The 23,541-nt window shown below is 41.4% G+C and overlaps 1 protein-coding gene across 2 annotated transcripts in view; it reads left to right on the top strand.

Annotated features, from left to right (window-relative positions):
- Positions 1–23,541, top strand: part of ARID1A (AT rich interactive domain 1A (SWI-like)) — a 72,662-nt gene that overhangs the window by 5,896 nt on the left and 43,225 nt on the right. For both annotated transcript variants that reach the window (XM_012645988.1, XM_012645989.1), the window contains exons 2-3: positions 20,056–20,268; positions 21,660–22,112. In XM_012645988.1, coding sequence (XP_012501442.1) covers positions 20,056–20,268; positions 21,660–22,112 — 666 coding nt within the window. The remainder of the gene's footprint in view (positions 1–20,055; positions 20,269–21,659; positions 22,113–23,541) is intronic.

Genomic DNA, 23,541 nt, shown 5'->3' with positions numbered 1-23,541 from the left:
ACTATGTGGTGTGGTTTGCATGTGGTCCTGGAAATGCTGTTCTTTCTCTTCTCCAGCACACTGAATTTCCATTCTCTCCTCTCCTGGCTTAGTAGTTTAGAAGTATAATTTAGGCATATTAGAGGTGAGCTAGAAGGAAGCTTCTCTTCATAAAGGAAGGAAAAAGGTAGAGAGGGAAAGGTGTTTGATAACTCTCTGCTTGACACAGCATCTTCTTCGTCTCTAAAGGAACCAAATGTTTCAGAGCTTTGTGTAAATACTTGCTGAGCTGTCAATATGTACCCAGGAGGTTTCTGTAGTAAGATGTAAACGGCTCCATAGAATGTTTGACAGGCAAATTAATAAACAGTTTTCAAGCAAAGATAATGCTAGTCTCCTCATGTGGTAGAGTGAAATAACACTGGTGAAAAAGACTTGGGGATAGGGAAGATGGTAGTGCTAGGGGCCAGGGAGTGTGGAGATAAGAAGTGATCTAAAAAAGATTTAAAGTGGAAAGATGCTGCCCTGGCAGTGAAGCCTCCATGGCCCTGGCTCCGTGCTAAGTTCAGGGCATGTGGTGCCCTATTAAAAATCAGTTGCAGTTTCTTAGTGAAAATAAACAGAAGCTTGGAAAGGTTTTAAGGTTCAATAGTAAGGTAAGTATGCTCCAAAACTTGGTTTATGAGACTTTTGAGTTTTAAAGCCTTGCTCCTTCAGAAAGGGTTGTAGTTTGGTGAGATGTATTTTGGGTTGGGTTTGCATTTTTGGAATACCAGAAAGGAAAAAAAAGATACTGTAACTTCAGTGTCATCCTCAGCCTCTGTTTTGCTGTTGCTCTCTGGAATATAAGCCCACCACCCAAGGGCTAGAGTTATTTATGTAGTTTTTATTGGACTTCAGTGTATCATTTATACATATTAAAATTAATACCCCTAACCCCATTTCCTGGATCAGTACAAAGTCCAAATGTTTGGGGACTCACTAAATCTTATTTGAAGGGTAATGTGAGCAGATAGAATCTTTGTTTTTGAAATTGCCATTTTAGGATTAAAAACATACCTGAGTTCCTTCAGTGACACGTTATTTTTATGGAGGAAGAAGAATAATCTGTGAATATTTTAGCTGTCTGCCTGTGGTACTCTACTTTGGTGGTCCTGTAAGATAACCAGATTTACCTTCTCAAGGTATCTTTTTAAACTAAATCTACTGACTCTAACCAGTTTTTTTTTTTTTTTCCCCCACAAGAATTGCATTTAAGACCAGAGTCTGAAAGTGTCCTTTTTTGTATGTAGAGACAGGGTCTTACTATGTTGCTCAGGCTGGTCTCGAACTCCTGGCCTCAAGCAATCCTCTCGCCTTGACCTCCCAAAGCGTTGGGATTACAGGTGTGAGCCACCATGCTTGGCCTCTGGAAGTGCCTTTTTGACTTAGCTGTTTATACAATACCAGGGGATATGAATGTAATTATGGCCCTGACCATAATTTTTGGGTTCAGCTAACTTACCAAAGGCTGTCAACTTGTCTTAAAATACAAAAACTTGGGTTGATACTGACAGTGGTTTTGCTCAGTATTGTGCAGGTCTTCCCTAGTATCATGGTGGTGGGTGAGGTTATTAGAACTTCAGACTTGTTGAGAGCATCATTTCTAAGTCAGGGAGATCTAGAGATTCCAATGGGGGTGGGAAATAGCCCTGTGGCCCTATGTAATAATACCAACTGGGTACTAGGAAGGAATTTAAAAGGTAGAGGCAATATCTGCTTCAGAGGAATTTAGTTTTCTTGGGGAAACATGCTTACGTGCACACATCTGAAAAACTTGCAAAGCAAGGTTTTATAAATGGATGTATACCAAACTATATGGGCTGAAGGAATTAGAGAATAAGGTTCAATCAGAATTGCGCAGGGTTAACCTGGGACAGCTTTTCGGAGGCATGATTTGTGAAGCTAAATGTTCAAGGAGAGGAAGATTAATATTAGTTTGCCTTTTCATAATGCTACTCTAAGTTCCATGGGCTTTATAGAATCCATATTGCACATCCATCCCGAGGCCTGTAATTGTCTCATTGTTCCAAAGACTTTGAGAATTTGGACTCTAACCATAAAATTCCTTGAAAAAGAGTGGTTCCAGGGTCTTAGTGGTTCCTGTGGTCATGTAGGGCCTTTGGTACAACCCGCCAAGTTCTTGGACAATTCAGGGGCTCTTTTGAAGTAATTTTGGGTTAGGAAGGTCATGTCATCTTCAGAGTGCCCTGGACAGCTCTACAGTGGTGGGATGGTTCAACTTTGTTGGTGAGCCTGGACTTTTTCTTCCTTGGCAGAGTTAGTTGACCTTTCTTAAACAAAACAGGAGTCACAAAGACCTGTTGGACTCTTAGGCCGCTGTTATTTCTGAAGAGCTGGGAGCTGTGCTCAAGCTGAGTTGCTTGGATTAGACTTTATATTAAGATGGATGGGTTGGGTAAGCCTGCACATAGGCATCTTGCCTATCTATTCATAGAAGTGGCCTTTAATATTGTTTTTGATTAGAGTGGCTGTGGCCGAGAAGCTCATAAATGCTGCAAACACATGCTTATTCCTTAGGGAGCCTCTGAAATGTAGTGATTTGGATTTCTCGTTACCTACTGGTCCATGTGTGGTTGGGTCTGGCACTTGTCAAGGACCATCAGTGGATGCTTAACAGCTGAGGATGCATCGGGTGTCCAGTGCCAGGCTGCCACAGTGCTTTCACTTGGAAAAGGAGGATGGGTTACACTGCTCCAGTGTATGTAGAAGTATGGAGTCTTGAACACAGATTCTGGTTTAGAAATATTGCTTCCAACTTCTTTTTTGCCTTGTCATTTTGGCATTTTACAAAAGGGGCTTTTTAGTAACTCAGAATTGGTCACGATAGTTCACCTGCCATGGACAGCAGGTGTTTAGGGGCTTGTGATGAACTTCTTAGCCAATTCTAGGTTTTAGAGGAATCTAAGTTAGGGTGAACATTGACTTTATTACCTTGAGTAGTCACAAAAATTGCCCCTCCCACTTAAATGGATGAAATTAGTTGTTTACTGAATGTGAAGGGACATCTGAGTGAACTTCTATTTGTTTCTGTTAGTCACTTATGCATAGCTGGAATATTGTCTTGGGACAGGTTGAGTCTTTATTTCCTAGTGGCTTCTGCATTTTCTAAGGGTGGACTGGAATGGGAAGAAGTCTAATGCCAAGAATGCATTCCAACATGCTGCAGAGTAGGAAATTTGATCCTTAAAATGTTGACTTAGTGTTGGTTATGGTACATATTAGAAATCACCCAGTAATCCGGGACAGATTTTTGTTGCCCTCCAGGAAGTTATGTTGATGTTAAATACTGAGGGGCTTCGGGTACTGTGGTAAGTGCTCTGCAGGCCCAAAGCTTTGCTTGAATTGCCACCCATATGAAGAGGAAATGTGCTATGTGCCTTTTTTGTCTTTTTTGCATTTGGGCTTCCTTATGGCTTTGTTGCTTCTATGTTCCCAAGTCTGCAATGTTAGATATTAGACTTCCTCCTCCCTTGGCACTGGAACGTTCATGATTTTCTGTGGCTCATCACCAGCAGCCAAGATTTTTGTATGCTTTTCTCTCAAATTTGTTAGCTTTCAGCTTGCTTGTTTATAGGCATCTCTGTTAAAAGGAACTCCCATTTTCCCCAAGATCTAGCACCAATATGACAGCAGCAGAGGAGTTTGGGTGGCCGGTATGATAATCAGCCATTTAAAAACATTTGCTGTGTGCTTGGTGTTTTTACTTTTCCTCCTGTTTTCCTTGAGGTCACAATGTGCTTGCCGGGCATGAGTACATTTAGGCCCAGATATTTACTCTCAACTGACTCAAGCCTGGTGTACTTTGACTTTAAGGATAGTATAAGTTCACCCATGTAGTAGAGGGTTAAAGGCTACATCATGCTGAGTGCTGCCTTTTGGAGGAAACCAATATGTCTTTGGGCTCTTCTTGCCCAGTGATTTCCCCTCTCTGGGGCAGACATTAAGGCTTTCTGTTGTCCTTAGAGAATAAGTCACCTGGGCAGAAATGCTGGGAATTAGTTGATGCTTATTATTATGTCTTCTCTGGCAAATACATATGTTTTTCTCTCTTGTGCTTTGCTCATTCTGTTCTGGTCCTAAGGTGGTGGAGTCCACAGATTGGTCCAGCATTAGTTCAGGAGTGTGAAACTCTTGGTAATTCAGGTTTAGATAGCCTCCTTTCTCAAGAGGGATTTTTGGGGTTGGGAGTGGGATTCAGGCTCTAAGATAGAGTCCTTCACTTTGATCCACATGAGAGTGACTTGCATTATGACAATATTTGCACTGATTTTACTTTCCAGAAACTCGAAGCACTTGCTGGAGAGACAGGGATGATTGTCTTAATTTGCCACTTTGGGAAAGTGAATGCATAAAGTTAAGCGCCATATTCAAAGTTTCATAGAGGACTTAATTTTATGACTTTAGACGAGTCACTTAACTTTTCTAATTCTGAACTATGTACTGAGGAAAAATATCTACCTTGCAGGCTGTAGTGAATATTGAATAAGATATGTGAAAGTACTATTAGTTTGTCAAATAAAATCCTAATATTACTCCTGATTGGTAGAGGCCCCTGCTTGAGAGGGGGATAGAATTGAGTGGTTAAAGACAGTGTTGGTCTTCACTGAATTAAAAATGTATCCCATAGTTCTTAGCTACATCTCAGTTATATTAATGCTTTTGTTCTTTTCTTTTCTTTTCCTTTCTTTTCTTTTATATATGGAACACTTTACGAATTTGTGTGTCATCCTTGTGCAGGGGCCATGCTAATCTTCTCTGTTTTGTTCCAATTTTAGTATATGTGCTGCCGAAGCTAACACAATACATTAATGCTTTTTTAAAAACTTTTTTTTTTTTTAAAGACATTTCTCCCTATGTTGCCCGGGCTAGAGTACAGTGGCTATTCACAGACACTATCATAGGGAACTATAGCCTCAAACTGGTGGGCTCAAGTGATGCTCCTGCCTCAGCTTCCCAAGTAGCTTGGACTACAGGTGCATGCCACTATGCCTGGCTATTAATGTTTTTTTAAAACAAAAATGCAAAGTTTACTAAGTGCCTGTTCTAGCTCAAGAGGTGAATTAGTAATTAGTGCAGGGGTTTTCAGTGTGGTCCTCAGCCACCAGCATCAGCATTACTAGGTCCTGTTTAGAAATGCAAATCCTCAGTGGAGACCAGCTGAATCCAAAACTCTGGCAATATGTTTTAACAAGCCCTCCAGGCAATTCTAATGCACACTCAAGTTTGAGAACTACTAGATTTAGGCATTTACACTTATCTGGGCTGCAGGGTATATCTGAATTACTTGACAGACTTCTAAATTATACTGTAGACTGATGTTTTATGTGTGTGCCCCTCCTATGATGGAAGTGTTACTAGATGGAGCAAAGGTCAAAAGGGGAGGGGGTGTCTGTTTGGGCTGCTATAACAAAATACCATAGACTTAGGTGGCTTAAACAGTAGATATTTATTTCTCACAGTTCTGGAGGGTGGGAAGTCCAAGATCAAGATGCTGGCAGATTTGGTTCTTGGTGAGGGTCCTCTTCCTGGCTTCCAGTTAGCTGCCTTCTACCTTTTGTCGTATGCTCACATGCCAGTCCCTTACCTTCAGAGTTTATAGGACTTGAGGGCTCAGTGCCTTTCATTTCTCTTATATAATCTGGGCTTGCGGTCCTATGAGTTTGATGAAGATGGAAAAGATTATTTTAGGATGTTGACTATGGTGATCTGCAAGTATGACCAACACAGTAAACTTTACTAAGAAAGTGATTTTTTTTTTTTCATGGAGACAGGGTCTCACTCTGTCGCCCAGGCTAGGGGGCAGTGGTGTCATCCTAGCTCACTACAACCTCAAACTTCTGAGCTCAAGGGATCCTCCTACCTCAGCCTCCCACGTAGCTGGGACTAGAGGCATGCACCACAATGCCCATCTAATTTTTCTGTTTTTAGTAGATAGTGGGTCCCACCATGTTGCTCAGGCTGGTGTCGAACTCCTAGCTTCAAGCAGTCCTCCTACCTCAGCTTCCCAAAGTGCTAGGATTATAGGCGTGAGCCACCGTGCCTGGCCACAAAGTGATTCTTGCAAATGCCACTTAGTGGTCAGTATTGGAGCTCTAATTAAATGCCATGATGGCCAGGCACAGTGGCCAACACCTGTGATCCCAGCAGAGTCAGGAGGATTGCTTGAGGCCAGGAGTTTGAGAGCACCCTGGATGGGACCTCATCTTCATCAAAAAAAGAAAAAAATTATCCCGGCGTAGTGGTGCACACATGTAGTCCCAGCTACTGGGAAGGCTGAGGCAGAAGGGATCCCTTGAGCCCAGGAGTTTGAGGCTACAGTGAACTATGATCATGCCACTGCATTCCATCCTGGATGACAGAGCAAGACCCTGTCCGTTAAAAAAATGAAATAAAAATGCCATGATGTTCCTTCTGCCTGTGATGGCCAGAACAGGATCTTTGGTGATCTGTAGGCCATCTTTATTGACTTTTCTCCCTCCCTCATCCCCCATTCCTTAGTGGCCAGCCTGAGTTTTGCTGTGAATTCCTTTCCTTGTGTCCTTTGTGAAGTTCTAGCAAATAAAGCCTCTAAGTATTAATAGATTCCTGACAAGTCACCCCATCTCTGGAGTGAATGAGGCCTCTCTAAGGAGTAGACATTTGGGCTAAGAACTGTCTCTAGTTGTGTGATTTAATTAATAAGGATTGTGCTTAGCACAGAAATGGAAGTTACTGAAATGGTCAGGTAATAAACATTAACAGCTGAAAGACCAAGTGGAGAACCGGTGTTCTGGTTCAACTTGGGCTTTCTGAAAACCTGATGTGGTTTCTCTAACCCTCCCATTAAAAACAAATATCCTACTACCAGGCCTCTTTTCTCTCCTGACTGAAAAGTGTAGCTGTGATCACTGTGACCCAGCAGCAATGAAGGCAGTGGTTTCCAGGAAGCAGTATGCAGACAGTTTAATCTGTGATTTGATATTTGTATGTACAAATGAATACTTTAGTAGGAAGTCTTATGTTCTGTGTGTGTGTGTGTGTGTGCGCGCGTGTGTGTATTTTAAACTCACTTTATCATCCTTCTGCCTTTTAGCTTTATTTTCTCTGTTTTTTTTTTCCTTTTTCATTCTCCTTTGGTGTCTAACTATGTGTTAGTAGAACGCAAAGTGCATGGAAACCGCAGTAACTTTACCACACCAGAGCTGGTAAAATATCTTTTAAAATACTAGAAATGCAATTTAAAAGGACTGGAGATGCAATTTATACGACCTTCAGATCAATTATCATTTCGGTGAACATTTTTAGTATCTGTTTACGTAAACTCTGTTGGAATAGCCTGGCTAACTACAGGCAGGAAGTGCCTATGTCCAACTAACTAACTAACAAACAAGTTCCTAAGTGGTCTCTACCTCTTCTCATTTTCCAGTTTATTGTCTTTGGTCTGGATGCAGATTCTTAGTCCTCCTTAATCTGGTTTTGGGGTTCTGTTGGCCCAGGACAGATTTGTAACATTCTTGTTTTTCTTTCCAGTTTATGATTTGAATCCTCTTGTTTTCCCAGTGCTGCTTTGAATTGGCTTCTTTAAAACTCCAACATAAAACCTCAAGTGACCAATATGTGGTCTCATTATGGTATTTTGGGTTAAAATAAAATAAGATTGAGATAGCTGGGCTTTTTCACCCAGACACATTCACCAAAGGGAAATTCTGTGCCCTAACTAGAACTGTCTTAAATGAATATATGAGCCAAGGTGTAGACCAAGGAGTGGGTGGGTAAGGAGAAGAGGGGTTAAATGTTGGCTATATTTCTATAGTTTAGTATCTATCCCAATTTGATTATACTGGCCAGAAATAACAAATGAAGAGAGACAGTAAGCTTCTGAAAAGACAGCTGATGACTTTGGTCTGGGCCTGTGTATTTCTGGTATAAATCATGAAGCCAGGGTCTCCCGTACACATTGTCTGGACAGTGGTACAGAGGAGGTTGGTCATGCCAACATACTTTTGAAGCTTTGAAAAGAGGTAGAGAATTTTTAGGACTCTGGTTTTCCATTCAGGGAATTGCTGACCTTAAAACCTGAGGATTTGGAGGCACTATAATCTTAATAAGGTTGGCTCTGTGCCCTGGGCCATTCTTTAACTTTTTTCATTGTGCCTGTTAGAGTGGACTTAGGGGGACCTAGTGAAAGATTGGTATTTTGGAGAAGTAGACCAAGGAAGCCCTAGAAATTAATGAAATCAACACAGTGGCATTGCTGCTACTTCCTGGTGTCTTTATCAAAATATAGTACTTGATGGGACTGATGCAGAAGCATGATGACAAATGGAATCCCTGACCGCATGTAAATTAAGTCCCTACAGCTCAGTGATGTGTCACAGATACCTTTTTTAGTATAGAAGAAAAGACTTTGGCAGGATGTAGAACTGTCTATTAGAGAAATTTAGGATCTTTTTTGTATAACTAATGCAAGACCAGCCCAAGCTCAGAGTTAGGGGAAATGACAGCTTTTTTTAAAGAGAAAGCAAATGACGCTTTGAAGTTTTGTGGCTAGGGGCAGTTTTTGCCTTTACTTTTATTTGTTTTTGAGCACTGATCTGCAAATCAGTTTAATATGGAAGAGAGAGGAGTGTTTTAGAAACTGAAGAGGAGCTGGGTGTGATTCAGAACAGTGTTGCCTTTACTGAAAAGTTGGAATATGTGCTCCTGGGTGAAGCTCTGTTTGTAAGGTTACAGGATCCTTGCCTCTTTATGTATTCCTTAATTGTACCATATCACTTAATGATAGATAATGACAAATAAGTAGGGCAGAAAACATCAAAAGAACTGTCTCCATTCAGTTGGGCTTGTGGTCCATCCACACCAAAGTCCTTTTCCTAGTAGAAGCACCAGAGAATGGTTTGTGGGAGGAAGTACCTTTTTCTGGTGTCAGCCTACATCACCTCATGTGGATAACAAGGTCTATACATTATTTAAGTTTTAAATTTCTGAACATGTACTGGGATGCAGTATACCAACCTGTCTTCTTTGCATATGATCAAGATTTCCTAGACTTTGATCATATTTCCCATTTCTCAGGAATTTTCAGGATAAGAACTTTTAAAATCTCACTTAATTGCTCAGTCCTGTTGCTGAAATGTCTAATTTAAAGATAAAATAGTTGGGCCAGGTGTGGTGGTGAGCACCTGTAGTCCCAGCTACTACAGAGGCTGAGGTGGGAGAATCTGTTGAGCTCAGGAGTTCGACACTAGCCTGGACAGCATAGTGAGAACTCAGTCTCTAAATTCTAAAGGAAAAAAATAAAATAAAGTAGTTGGGGACTCACTAATATAAGAAGTCTTATGGCAAAATCTTTTTTTGAAAAACCTCTACCATATGCTAGTTGCTTATATTAATGCAACAAATACGGAGCTTCTATAATGTATCAGGTAGTAAGTATGTTGAGAACATAGGATTCATAATTCTTCCCTTCATGGAGTGCCTTCTAGTGGGGAAGAAATATGTAAGAAAATAATCACAAATAACTATACAATTACAATAGTAATAAATGCATTGGAAGACAAATTCCATCTTTGGTAGGCCGGGCGCGGTGGCTCACGCCTGTAATCCTAGCTCTCTGGGAGGCCGAGGCGGGCGGATTGTTTGAGCTCAGGAGTTCTAAACCAGCCTGAGCAAGAGCGAGACCCCATCTCTACTAAAATTAGAAAGAAATTAATCGGACAACTAAAAATATATAGAAAAAATTAGCCGGGCATGGTGGCACATGCCTGTAGTCCCAGCTACTTGGGAGGCTGAGGCAGTAGGATCGCTGAGCCCAGGAGTTTGAGGTTGCTGTGAGCTAGGCTGACGCCACGGCACTCACTCTAGCCTGGGCAAAAGAGTGAGACTCTGTCTCAAAAAAAAAAAAAAAAATTCCATCTTTGGTAAATTTTCTTCCAACTATTTTTTAAAATAAATTTTTGTTTATGCTTACCTTAGCTAGTGGGTGGCCTTGTACTGTTGGGCTCTTGGGATGGGTACTGGTCAGTTCCTAGTCCTTTTCCCTTCACTGCTCTAGGGTCAAGTTTTACAGGATGTTACCTATCTGAAGTGTAATGGGCTAGCATCCATTGTTCTCAGCAAGGCACCTCTTTTTGTGGAGCTACATTGCAGGACATTTGGCATCTTGCTCCTCAGGTGATAAATACCAGTAGCACTACAGAGTTGCCGTGACAACCAAAAAAGGCACTTTCATACATTTATTTCCAAACATTTCTCAGTGGTTGGTATCGCCCCAGTTGAAAACTATTGGCTGTACTCTCAGGATTCTTGGAAGGAGCTATTGAACAAATTCCTCTGGGAGAACAGACTGAAAGTAGGTGGTACTTGAGACTTGGATTGGCCAATCCTTTTGGTGGTGTCCTGTTTTTTAAGTAGGTATTTTGAAACTGCTTTCAACCCCATTCTGCCTTTTCGTGCCTTTTCTCTTACTGAGAATGGAGAAAGGGAAGTCATCTGTTGTGTGTGTGCTTTGTGGACTGGAACTGTAACAAACATTTCACATACTTATCATTTGAACTGTCTCGTATCTTTGTTAAACAGTTGTAGGCTTTTTTAATTTTTAAAAATTACTTTAGGGACAGGGTCTTGCTGTGTTGCTTAGGCTGGTCTCAAATCTTGAGCTCAGGTGATCCTCCTGCCTCAGGTCTCCAAGTAGCTGGAACTAAATGCATGAGCCACTGTGCCTGGCTGTTAAACAGTTTTTAATCCCTGTTTTACAGGTGGTTCTGGTGCCAAGGGATGAAGTGACTTTATCAAAGTGATGTCAAAGTCTGTATTTTTTTCCTTTTTGAAAAATATAACCTCAATTTATTTGATTGTCAGTTAACTCTAGTTGGCCACTTTGGGCTTCTGGTCTTTTATGTGTGGATCAGACCTTAATTGTTTTGGTTTCTAAGCTTTGGGACTTACAGGATGATAATAGCTAACATTCTGGGTGCTAGAGGATATAGCCGTGAACACATATAGACACAAATATACCTCCTAGAATTTATATTCTAGTCTACGGTACAGACATTAGACAAGATAAATAAGTAAACCGTGTAGTATGTTAGTGATATGTGCTCAGAAAAAAGTTAATCAGGGACCAAGTATAGGAGTGTGCAGGATTAAAATATTAGATGGGTTCAACCAGGGAAGGTCACACTGAAGTGGTATTTGACATGAAAGAGTGAGCTATACTAATGTCTGGGAGAAGGAAGAATATTCCAGGTAGAGGGATCTGTGAATACAAAAGCTCTGAGGCTGGAGCATGTCCAGCTAATTTGAGGAACAGTGTTTGTTCTTTCTCTTTTTTTTTTTTTTTTTTAATTTATTAACTCATTCAGCCCTGATGGTGCTACTACTGTTATCTCTCGTCTGTTGATGGGGAAACTGAGAAGTTGAAGGCACTTCAGGGGCGGAGCTTTTAAACCACTGCCTAGGATTGGCCTTGATTGGTAGTACTCCCTTATCTGTGGAGGGGATACATTTCAAGACCCCCAGTGAATGCTTGAAACTGTGGATAGTACCCAACCCTATATATAGAGATGTCTCTTGGTAAATGTGAGGGATTGGTTCCAGGACCCCCAAAGATACCAAAATTTGTGGGTGCTCACGTCCCTCATACAAAATGGCATAGTATTTGCGTATAAACTGTGTACATCCTCTTGTATACTTTAAATCATCTATAGATTACTTATAATACCTTATACAATGTAATTGCTATACAAATAGTTGTTATACTATATTGTTTGGGAATAATGACAAGAAAAAAAATGTCTGTACATGATTAGTACAGATACAACCATTGTAGGCCTAACTACATTTTCAATCTGTGGTTGGTTGAATCTGTGGATATAGAACTCACGGATACAGGGGGCCAACTGGACTATGTTTTTTCCTATTCATGCATACATACGATAAAGTTAAATTTATAAATTACACATAGTAAGAGATTAACAATAACTAGTGATAAAATAGATAAATTATGTGAATGTGTTTTCTCTCAGAATACTCAAACTATCATATCAGAGTGTGTAATATTTTTGGACCTCGGTTGACCATAGATAATTGAAACCTTGGAAAGTGAAATCTTGGATAAGGGGGACTACTGTAGATCCAAAGCATTCCCTCTTAGCAGGAATGAGGGTAGGAATTACAAGGCCTTCAGAGTTTCACTTTCTCTCCTACAGTCCCCTTTCCTTTTCTGCTTTAGGGTGGGAAAATTTGTTTTGCCCACAGATCTCTACCTTTCTGCAACTTATATTCTAAGTCAGGGATACAAATAGTAAACAAGAGAAATAAGCAAAGCATATAGTAACATGCTCAGGTGAACAGGAAAACTAGGGACCAGGTATAGAAATTTGGGAAAGCTTGGCTTTGACCGAAAGTGCTGTGCATTTGGGAATCTGGGAGTCTGAGGCAGGTTTTTTGGTTTTACTCTGTTGGCCAGCCACTGCCCTCTTCAGACCATTGTTTGGCTAAAGAAAATGAACGTGCATCTCAATGCTAATGACCACTCTGTGTTGGAGATGGGAGGAGCTTTGGAGAGTTGTGCAACCCAAATGCTCCCAGACTGGACATATGAATTTCTTGAGATTAAAAATACAGATTCTTCCCCCACCCCAGACCTGCTGATTTAGAATCTGGAGGGCAGGATTGGATTAAGTGGTTGAGGAGGTTGAGGTATAACCTGGTTAATTGTCCTGACCACTCCTCCAGGAAGTTGGTTTGAGAACTGGAATTGGAATCCAGGTGTTCTACCTCTCAGTTTAGTACTCCTTCCACCAGGTTGTACTGCTGCCTTACTCTTGAGATCGAAAATTATAAAGAAGAGGATGTGTAATTTTATCAGATGGCATTTTGGTTCCTGTTTGATCGTGTTCTTGGGGCCTTTCTATTGTTTTTATATCTTTGGGTTTTAAATGGTACCTGAAGAGAAATTCTTTCCAAAGAAGTTGCTTGGCTTCCTTACAGGCTTTACGTAATTTCTTGGAAATAAGAAGAAATTGGTTAGCTAAGTTCGGTTTTTACAAAAAAAGTGATCTTCATTGTTTTAGGAAGAGCATATTCTCTGTAAAACGTGACTAATAAAAGTGCTCTGGATGAAAAAAAGGACTTTATCATTTGTTGGGGAATTCATTAATTTGGTGCTCTAGCTGCTTTATTTGAAGGGCTCTTTCTGGAACCAAAGAAGAAGTAAAGAAATACTGGCCACCTGCTTGTGGTTTTTCTGGCATGCCTCTTTTAGGTGGACAGCTGTAAGGTGGTTATTATGGTTGGCTCTCATAATCTGATTGACTTTTGCTAGACGATTCAATGGCTCTTCCCTTTTTGGTTTTCTTTTTCTAACCTTAGTGATTTTTCCCCTGGATCTTCTGGTCTGGAAGTATAGAGCACAGTAGCCTATATATCTCTGAGCTCGGGAGAGAACAAGGGCCCCCCCCCCTTTTTTTAAATTAGTTTTGAGATAGCGTGAGTTGGAAGGTCCCAAGTCTGATGTCTAGTTACAGCCTTTATTGGGGGTTTGTTCAGGCTGGTGCTTCAGATGATATCTTTGAAATGGGCTCTTAGTCTGCGAAAGAGACCATGCCCAGATCTTCTAGAATGGTTTCTGTAAACAGAATGCAGTAGATAGAACTACTTTTCATTGACTTTGGATTATTTTTATTCAGTTTGGAAACTTTATAGAAGCTTTAAAGAATTAAACAAAATAAAAAACTCTTTTTGGGGTTGCAAACTAGTTGTTGGTGATTCCTTTCTCACCAAAGGCAGATGACCAATTTGTTTAGAACTTGAATGAACCAGAACTAGAATGAAGGAATTGTGAAGTAGAAAACTGGGATGTGCTTCCTGAGTTATGAATAAAGAGAAACATAGGCTGAGTGGGTTTGATTCTCTGGGTCAGGTGTTGGTATAATCTGATGAGATATTTTCCTGCCACCAATTTAGCTTCAGGAAATCTTTAGTGATGTCCTTAGTGAGACTAAATAAGTTAGGAATCTCTTATTGTCCTAGGTCACATAAATAGTCACGTTTCCCTACTGTTAAAAAGTAAAACAAAATGAAAGTAGTGTGTCCTCATTTTAGGCCTGGTTTGGGGGTAGAACTAACAGGTTTCTGGGCAGTTTCTCCTCAGTTGGGGTAGGGGTCCGTGACCAGTCTTTAAAGCCACGATGTACTGGGTAAGCAAAAAAAAAAAAAAGCGGGGGGAGGGTAAGGGGTCATTAGTTACAGATGTCTGTGGCTGGGGAGAAAAGGGTCAATGAGAATGATTTATGCTGGTCAATTCATGTGTACCAGGGTATCAAAGGGTGGTTCTTTCTGTGGAAGCATATTTTGTCTTAAGGTATCACTCCTAAGATATAAGCGAGCCACGTGGAGCTGGCAGGAATCTGAAAGCTGTTGGTTGGGAGAGGCTTTAACTTTTATACTTGTCCCTGCCTGGAATGCTCCTGAACAGGGGAGGGTCCCATACTGGAACTGGATCAACAGCTGCCGCCTGCCCCTGGAATCACAGGAAGCTGAGGCCGGGTGCCTTTGTATGGGAGCTCTGCAGCCAGACAATAGTTTGTGCTGGCGGGGCCATGTGGCGAGTCACGTGACCTGGGGCTGTTTTCTGCCGGGGTCCTTACCCATCTGTTCTCTCGGCTCTTTCTGGGTTATCAGGCGCCAGTCCAAGTCCTCCCAGGCAGCCAGCTTCATGGCCAGAGATTACGAGCACTAACCTTCCTGGCAGGGGCGGTGTGGCTTCCAGTTTATGCAGATTAGCCATGTGTTTCTCACTTCAAGGCGTTCCACAGGAAAAGCCTTTTCCTGTGTTTGGCTCTCAGTGGGCGGTTCCCAGCTTACTGTACTGGGACTCAGCAAGCAGCAGGCGTGCACGAGAGGGATCACAGTACACTGGCCCCCCTCTCCCATTCCACCTCCAATGCTACGTCACCACAACACAACCACTCGCGCTCTCATACTGTTGGTGTCATTCATTCGGTGCCAAGATTGCTTTAAAAAATTCCCTTGGCCCCAGTTCAAACAGGAGTACAGCTGGGATGTGTTAGATTTTAGGCAGTCTGCCCTCAATTTGAGATGAGTTATAAATAGCAGTGCCGACTTCCTTAACTACCGCTCTCTGAGGTAAAATGCAGGTTAATTACTGTGGGAATCAATTAGGGGGGTTCTTTTGGTTAAAGAGCCAGGGATGCATTTTTTTATTGTTATTATTAAAAGTCATACAACAAATCTGGCCAGGAATAAATTGAAACCACAAGGAGTAAGAAATAATATTTAAATGTCCAGAATCCAAGGTCGTGTCTCTAGGTTTATACTGGCCCTAACTAGTTGGCGTTTAGGATGATAGAACGAGTGGTGGTCAAGACTTCTTTCTGATTGATGGACACAGTTTTGGCAGCCCCTGGCCCATCCCACTCTATTCTGATTCTTGCTAGTCCTTGGCACTGTTGAGTACTAAATTTGGCTCCTTAGGGTTGCTGCTTGGTCACCTACTTTCTGTATCTTTGGATCGAAAGTGGAGCTTTCCTCAGTTGGACTTTTATTTCAAGAAAATTATGAAGTTTCTCTTTCTTGGTGCCACTGCCACATAGTGTAGTACATTTTGGTGAATGATATATCTCTGCTTAGAAGTTTTGAGTTCTTGGCCCAGTCTTCACTGTTCTCTTCTCAGTGGTGGTCAGATAAAGAATTTGCAACTATGTTTAATCTGTGAGTTTGATGAAGCCGGTTACTTTTGGTTACATGACATTTTAGCCCAGGTCCACCTTAAAGTCTAGATTGTTACATTTCAGCAACCTCTGAGGGTCATTATGGATTTCCTTGGTTCAATAGGAAGTTGCAAGAGACTCCAATAGCCAACTAGTCTGGGGGCGTAATTCCGTTTGCTTGGAACTCTATATGCAAGTGGTAAATCTGCTAGCTGTTCTGAATATATTTAGAAGGACAAGCCTGCTGGGCATCCTTGCCTTTGATGCCCCCAACCTGCATCTTTCTATGCATTTCATTTGGCTGGCAGTTTATAACATGGCCAGTGATCTGGAAAGAGATAAGTAGTGGATGGAGATGAGGAGTTTTCTTATGGCTCTTTACCTCTTTTTTATTTTTATTTTTTATGAATGCAGGAGAGTATATAGCAGGACTGCCCCTGCCCCCCACTTCGCTGATCAAGGGGCAGCATTTTCCTCTCAATTATGTGTCTCTGTGACACAGCCTTTGCTTTTGAAGTGTAATCACAGTAATCTACTCCTGTGGTTTCCCATTGAAAGGATTTCCTCTCTGTCTTTCCCAGAGTGGAATCTCTGGCTCTTTGCAGCTAGGGTTTGGTGTTTCCCATCCCCTCCTGCCTTGTGCCTGCAGATTGCTGATACTGGCTTTTATATCTTGCTTGTAGTAGAGATTTTTCTGGTCTGAAATCGCTATTTTCCAATAAAACTGATTAGTGAAGATTTAAGGCCCCTTCTCTGTTATGAGAGACTGGAAGATGGCATTTCATCTATAACTGCAAATCACAAATCTTTCACAATCATTTTAAATGTCAGAAGTGTGAGTTGGGTTCCTACCCACCTTTCCTTCTGATATGAGATGTCTAACTCTGACATGAGACCAGAGTAATCTGATTGTTTGAACTGAATATATTTTAGTTTTCCAAATAAACTATATATTCTGTTAATGATAAGCCTTTGGTGAGGGGAGGGAGTCAGAAATCTGATGACCAGAAAAAGAAAGTGTCTTAATTTTAATTTTAGAATAAGAATTTCTTTGATGTGCATATTTATTTTTGGTCTGCAGAGATTTCCTAAAGTTGAGATGGGACATTCCTTGAATCCTTTATACCCCCCATGTAAGTAGCTGTACTCACTTGAGAGCACAGTCTTCCTGATGTGAGAGAGGAAAAGGTGACTTGTCTTTAGCCTTTTGTTTTTAAGCAGTATATTTAGGGATGCCCCTGAAGTTTTGAAATCCTCCCTGGTATAGGATGGCACATATGTTTATTCTCAAAGTGTGCTTTTTCCCTTGACTTTTCCATCCTCCTCTTTTCTCTTTCAGTTCAATCCAAATTTTTTTCTGCCCTCACAGTCAAACCTGTCCTAGGGTTGGGTTTAGGGTGTACCCCTGGCCTTATGGCTGGATGGTTTGATCTGGGCTCTCTCCCCACAGTGTCCCCTGCCTACCGCAGTAAGGTAATATTGAACAGTTACTGAGCCCTAGCTCTGTACTTGGGTATTTGGGGAAACTCTGAAGGTAAAATACTTGAACTTTAGCTTCCCAGAACTTAATCCCTGAGAGATGCAATCAGTTGGAATAGTTAGCTACAACTACCATATTAAATCTTAGGATGCTAACTGAATTTACAATAGGACATTTGGAAATGTGAGAAATCAAAGTGTGCTGAAGATGTGGGAAGTGGCTGCGTGTTGAAAGGTCAAGTTTCTGCTATTAGAAGCCATTGTGGACAAGAGGGCAGGGCAGTGTGCCATTGTATAGAGCCGGGAATGTACAGTATATGGGGAACCTTGGAGTGAGATGTAAAAAATATGGAGAACTGGACCACACTGTAGAGGGCTTTAGAGCTAGGTAGAAGCACTAGTTATCATTATTGATAACAACTACCATTTATTGGGCATTTAAAACCAGGCACTGTATGAAATATGATATGTGTCTTTTAGGTAAAGAATTGGTGTCTTCAAAGTAGGATGGCGAGAGAGGATTTGAACCCAACTCTAAATTACTTCACTCTGCTCTTTCTATGTGATAATACTATACAGGATTTAGTGGGTAAGAAGTTTGTAGCTATTATTGAGCAGAGAGTGATTAAAGTGATTTGGGAGCATTGCTCTAGAACTACCCTGTCTAATAGGCTAGCCACTAGCCACATGTGGTTATGTGAATTTAAATTAATTAAATGTAAATAAAAATAAAAATGTAGTTCCTCAATCATATTTCAAGTACTTAATAGTTACACATCACAGAAAATTTTATTGGACAGTGCTTCCTTAGATCACTGGTTCTCAGCTAATAGTACACATCAGAATCATTCAAGGATCTTAGGGCATGGGGAGGAGCCCAAGCCCTTCGAGACCCACTAACTGAAATCTCTAGGGAGAGGCCCAGGCGTTTGTGAAGCTTCACAGAAAATTCTGATCTGCAGCCCTGGTTAATAGCTGCTGCTCTAGGAGCTCCGTGGTAACCATGGTAATGACTGCCCCTGGTGTTGTGGGGAGACCTAGACTGACAGAGATACCCAGAGCAAGCTGGTCTCTCTGTTCAATAAACATAGTCTCTTCAGTTGGGGGCCACATGGACAGTAGCTGCTGTCTGGGCTAAGATGAGAACCTTGGTGTGATATATGGCATGGTGTGGCCATGTAAGCCCCTAAGTTCTTTACAGGAGAGAATGGTGATTTTTTTTTTTTCCTCCATTTCTAGGTGTATTGGGGGAAAACCACATGCTATATATTAACTCACTGGTCTAATTGTTGTTAAATAATCCATGTAGCTCCAAAATTATGATTGGGAATCTCTAATGAGCTTCGGATATAGATGCAGGACTTGGGCAAAAATTGTTTAGTTAGGATTGTTGGAAACAGCACTTTAATAACATTGATGTGTAGAGGTGATTTGGGACACAGTTTTGCTATGATTCTCCACAGTTTAGAAACGTAGGGGAGAAATACTCCTGTCATCACTGTTACCTTTTTAGCTGAGGTTTCAGCTGTAGCCTAAAGAGAACTCTGCCCTTTTTTTCCTCTTGATATTTAGAAGAACATCCTTTGTGGCTTATCGTGTTATCCATTTTCCTTCATGAAAGCCCTACTTCTTCTATTATTAACATAAAACACGTAGTAGCATTCTTTAAAAAAAAAAAAAAAACTTGCAGAAAACCAATTGTTTGGTTTTCCCCCTCCTTTATTTTAGAGGTTTTGTTGTTGTTGTTTAAGGTCTTACACATCTTCAGTTATAGAATAATAGAACTAGAAGGGACCCTGACAATAACCTAGACCAGTGGTTCTTAAAATATTTGGTCCCTGGACCAACAGCATCAGCATCACCTGGCAGCTTGTTACAAAAATGCATATGCTAGGTCCCACCCTGAACCTACTAAATCAGAGACTCACTGGTGGGGGGCGGGGGTGGTCTGTGTTTTAACAAGCCCTCTGGGTGATTTTGATGCATGCTAAAATTTATGAACCGCTGAACTCTTTCATTTGAGAGTTAATGATATTCAGGCTCAGAGTATTAGTATCTATCCCTTACCCCAGTTTAAGTAAGATTTAGTTTCTCCAACTTGGGTTATCTAAAAGGTGCTTGGAAAAACTTGTTCTTTAAAGAGACAAAAGTTCTGTCCTCCTTATATCCTCAAACTCTTTCGTATTTAATAAAGGAGATGAACTTTTCAGTCGAAATGAACAAGGCTTTAAATTCGGAGTCACTGTTCTCTCAGTAATTGTAACTTAGCTTCGTTGCTCATTTGGAAGAAAGCATACATTTAATTGCTTGTGCCATAGTGCAAATAGGCTACAGATGTGTAAGGAAAAAAATTTCTACTCTTAGAAGAATAGAAACATCTGGTTGCTTGTGTATTTGAATTCCCAGGCACAGTATTGAAGCATCAGTTTTGGTATTGTTGAACGAGGTCATAGCAGTGTAGAGTAGCACTGTCCTTTCCTAACTGAAGGGCCTTTGTTCTGATTGTCTATACCACAGAGTACATATATTAATTGCTCCACACCTGGCCTGTCCCTTGGATCTTAAGCAGTGCCACACTTACAAAGTATTTGTTAGCTTTCACAAACAGGTGGTATTTTCATTTTCTATATGACAAAATCAGGGTTCTAAGGAGGGTTAATTCACTTACTCAAGGGTTACTGGCTCTCCCATTACTTTTTTCATAGTAATTGGTTTCCGTTGTGGCGTACAGACTCAAAAAACCTGTATACTTGGATTGTATATTCATATTGGCCAGAGGCCATCAAAGCTTCAGGTTAATGAATTGCTCTTTATTTTGTAGCCATCCAGTCCGATGGATCAGATGGGCAAGATGAGACCTCAGCCATATGGCGGGACTAACCCATACTCGCAGCAACAGGGACCTCCGTCAGGACCGCAGCAAGGACATGGGTACCCAGGGCAGCCATATGGGTCCCAGACCCCGCAGCGGTACCCGATGACCATGCAGGGCCGGGCGCAGAGTGCCATGGGCGGCCTCTCTTATGTACAGCAGGTAGATGGTGACTCTGATTACCTTGACCCTCGTTGCTGTCCAGGATCTGGTCTGTGAGCTATAGAATCAGAATGTATCCTTGGCTTCCAAGCCTCTTGACAGGAGTATAGGCCAACTGGCTCAGTTAGTTACAGTATGCTACTCACAGGGCCAAAGTTGTGGGCACCATCCCATGTGTGCTCCAAGGAAAACTGCTTTCTGGCCACAGGCTGTACATGTCTATCGTTTTCTCTTGACCTGGCTGGCCTGCTTATACCCTCTGAGTGCTGATCTCTGAAGGAGATGGGATGAAAGGCAGTGGCTGAGCACCTATCCGCTGCTACTGCTAAGAAAACCATTCATACTATGTGCCCTGGGGACAGAAGAGACTCTTCACGTTTCTTCACTATATCAGCCATCCAGTTCAAAATGAATGTTTAAGAGGGACTGGGAGTAGAAAAAAGAGGGAAGATTAAACAGTAAAGATGCTAACAGATGGTGCAAATGTTAAGATGTCCCCTCCTCTCCTTTTGTCTGGCCATCCGCACCATTATCTTTTTTATTCTTTCTTTTTTTTTTTTTAGTCATTCTTCCCAGAAAAGTATGCATCATTATCTTTTTATTGTCACTTTTTTGTGTTGACAGAATTTGCTACTGTTTATATTTGAGTGATACTCATCCTGAAAATGGTGAGGGACGGAATATAAAACCTAACTCTACTTCTAAGACTTTAAAACAAAATATACCCTTTAATATAAAAGATGGGATCCTGTCACTTTTTTTTTCCCCAATGAGAAAATAGAGGAGAGTTGGGTAATATGGGGGGTTTTGTATGTTTTTTTTTTGTTGTTGTTGTTGTTATTATTGTTTGGGTTTTTCTTGCCTGCTTACCAAATATATTCCTAGTGACTAAAATAGTGCCTGGTACAAGTAAACAAGTGAGCCCTCAAATATTTTTTAATTGAGGACTAAATGAGAGAATCAAAGTAGCTTAGTGATTTGCACACTGTCCGGATTACTAAACCCTAGGTTTTCAGTTGGCTGAGCCAGGTTGCTATTGAAGATTCATGGTGGTTAGGATTCAGATTCTTAACTTAAAAAACAGTCTAGGCTGGGATAAAAAGAGTAGGCTCATTGGTGAAAACAGCTACTCTTAAACTCATGTAAGTTACCCAGATATTAAATAGTGTAAATTTTCAGTGGATGAATGTAGTCCACTTGTAAACAAACCAACTAATAACCCAGCTTAGCCAGCCTTCCTGACACAGTTTAGACAGGGATGGTAGAAAACCCCTGGGCCTTCTCATTGTGAGACCTGGCTTGCCTGCTTTCTATATTCATCCTCAGGGCATTGCTTCACTTTTCTTCATCCAGGAGAATCAGTGCTAAAAGTATCTTTTCCTTTCCTACAGATTCCTCCTTATGGACAACAAGGCCCCGGTGGGTATGGTCAACAGGGCCAGACTCCATATTACAACCAGCAAAGTCCTCACCCCCAGCAGCAGCAGCCACCATACTCCCAGCAACCACCATCTCAGACCCCTCACGCCCAACCTTCATATCAGCAGCAGCCACAGTCTCAGCCATCACAGCTCCAGTCCTCTCAGCCTTCGTACTCTCAGCAGCCATCCCAGCCTCCACATCAGCAGTCCCCGACCCCATACCCCTCCCAGCAGTCCACAACACAGCAGCACCCCCAGAGCCAGCCCCCCTATTCGCAGCCACAGGCACAGTCTCCCTACCAGCAGCAGCAACCCCAGCAGCCAGCACCCTCGACACTCTCCCAGCAGGCTGCGTATCCTCAGCCCCAGTCTCAGCAGTCCCAGCAAACTGCCTATTCCCAGCAGCGCTTCCCCCCACCACAGGTAAGATGCCCCTGCCTCATGCCCTTCCCTGTGTGTTTCCACAGACAGCCTGGGGGTTGGTGTCAGGAGAACTTTGCCATACAAAGTGGTTCTCTAATGTACACTTAAAGACTAATTAAACTCTGGGTAAACATGCTAACTGGATTGATTGAACTAATAAAGGCATAACCTTTATTTAAAGACCTGTACTTCTCCTTAATGATGAAGAAATAGGGCAATGGAAAGTTGCATAGACAGATAAGAAATTAAATAGGACTGTTTTTTTCCTTTAAACCATCATATCAGAACTTGAGCATCCGAGTGAGTTTGGTCTATTTTCAAAATAGTCACTTTGGAAGGCTGTACTGTACGTTCATTCCAATTGCCATTCCATTCTGCTGTTGCTCAAAATATTTGGACCCCTTCATTTGAAATTGCCATCAGAGCTGATATTGCATTCTTTAGAATATTCTCAGTGGTGGCAAATCTTATTTTTTGAGGGTGGATTTGATTTTGGGAGATAGCAAAAATTCACCTGGAGCTATGTCTGGTGAACAAGATGTAGGTATTGAAGCCTTAAAATAGCAATTTGGATTTTTTTATTCTTTATAGAGCCAAAAGAGGAGAAATGACTGAGTGATGACAGGTCCACTAAAGATTTTATGCATTGGTGACATCATTGGAATAAATATCTCATTCCAAGGTGATGTCTTTGAAGGAAGCAGTATTCATTTTGACGCAGAGGTTCTATCACGAGTTTTTTTTTTTTTTTTTTTTTTTTAATTAATTGGAGGCTGGGCATAGTGGCTCACGCTTATAATCCCAGCACTTCGGGAGGCTGAGATGGGAGGATAGTTTGATGCCAGGTCACATCTGAAGAAATGAGAAGTCACATTCCTACAAGGGCCCGGGCAACACAGTGAGACCATGTTTCTACCAAAAATTTAAAAATTAGCATGGTGGCATAAGCCTATAGTCCCAGCTACTTGGGAGATTGAGGCAAGAGATTCACTTAAGCATGGGAGTTGGAGGTTGCATTGAGCTATGATCATGCCACTGCACTTTAGCCTGGGCAACAGAACAAGAAAGTATCTCACAAAAAAAATTAAACTAAATTAATTGGTCTCATTCCTTGATAGGTATAACTTCCAGTTAGCCAGACATTAGCATATAACCCTAAGAAATAGCTCTCTGTGGGTAGCAACAATTTCATCAGAATAGAAAGAGTCCACTGTGGACATTCTTTTTTTTTTTTTTTTAAAGAGACAGGATCTTGCTCTGTTGTCCAAGCTGAGGTGCAGTGGTCCTAGCATAGCTTACTATAACTTCAAATTCCTAAATTCCTGGGCTCAAGCAATCCTCCTGCCTCAGTCTTCTGAGTAACTGGGACTACAGACACATGGCACCACACCCAGCTGGGTTGTTTTTTTTTTTTTTTTTTTTTTTTTTT

Source organism: Propithecus coquereli, unplaced genomic scaffold (assembly GCF_000956105.1).
Source record: "Propithecus coquereli isolate 6110/MARCELLA unplaced genomic scaffold, Pcoq_1.0 Scaffold239, whole genome shotgun sequence".
NCBI classification, from domain to species: Eukaryota; Metazoa; Chordata; class Mammalia; order Primates; family Indriidae; genus Propithecus; species Propithecus coquereli.
This window is presented reverse-complemented; position numbering and strand designations above follow the sequence as displayed.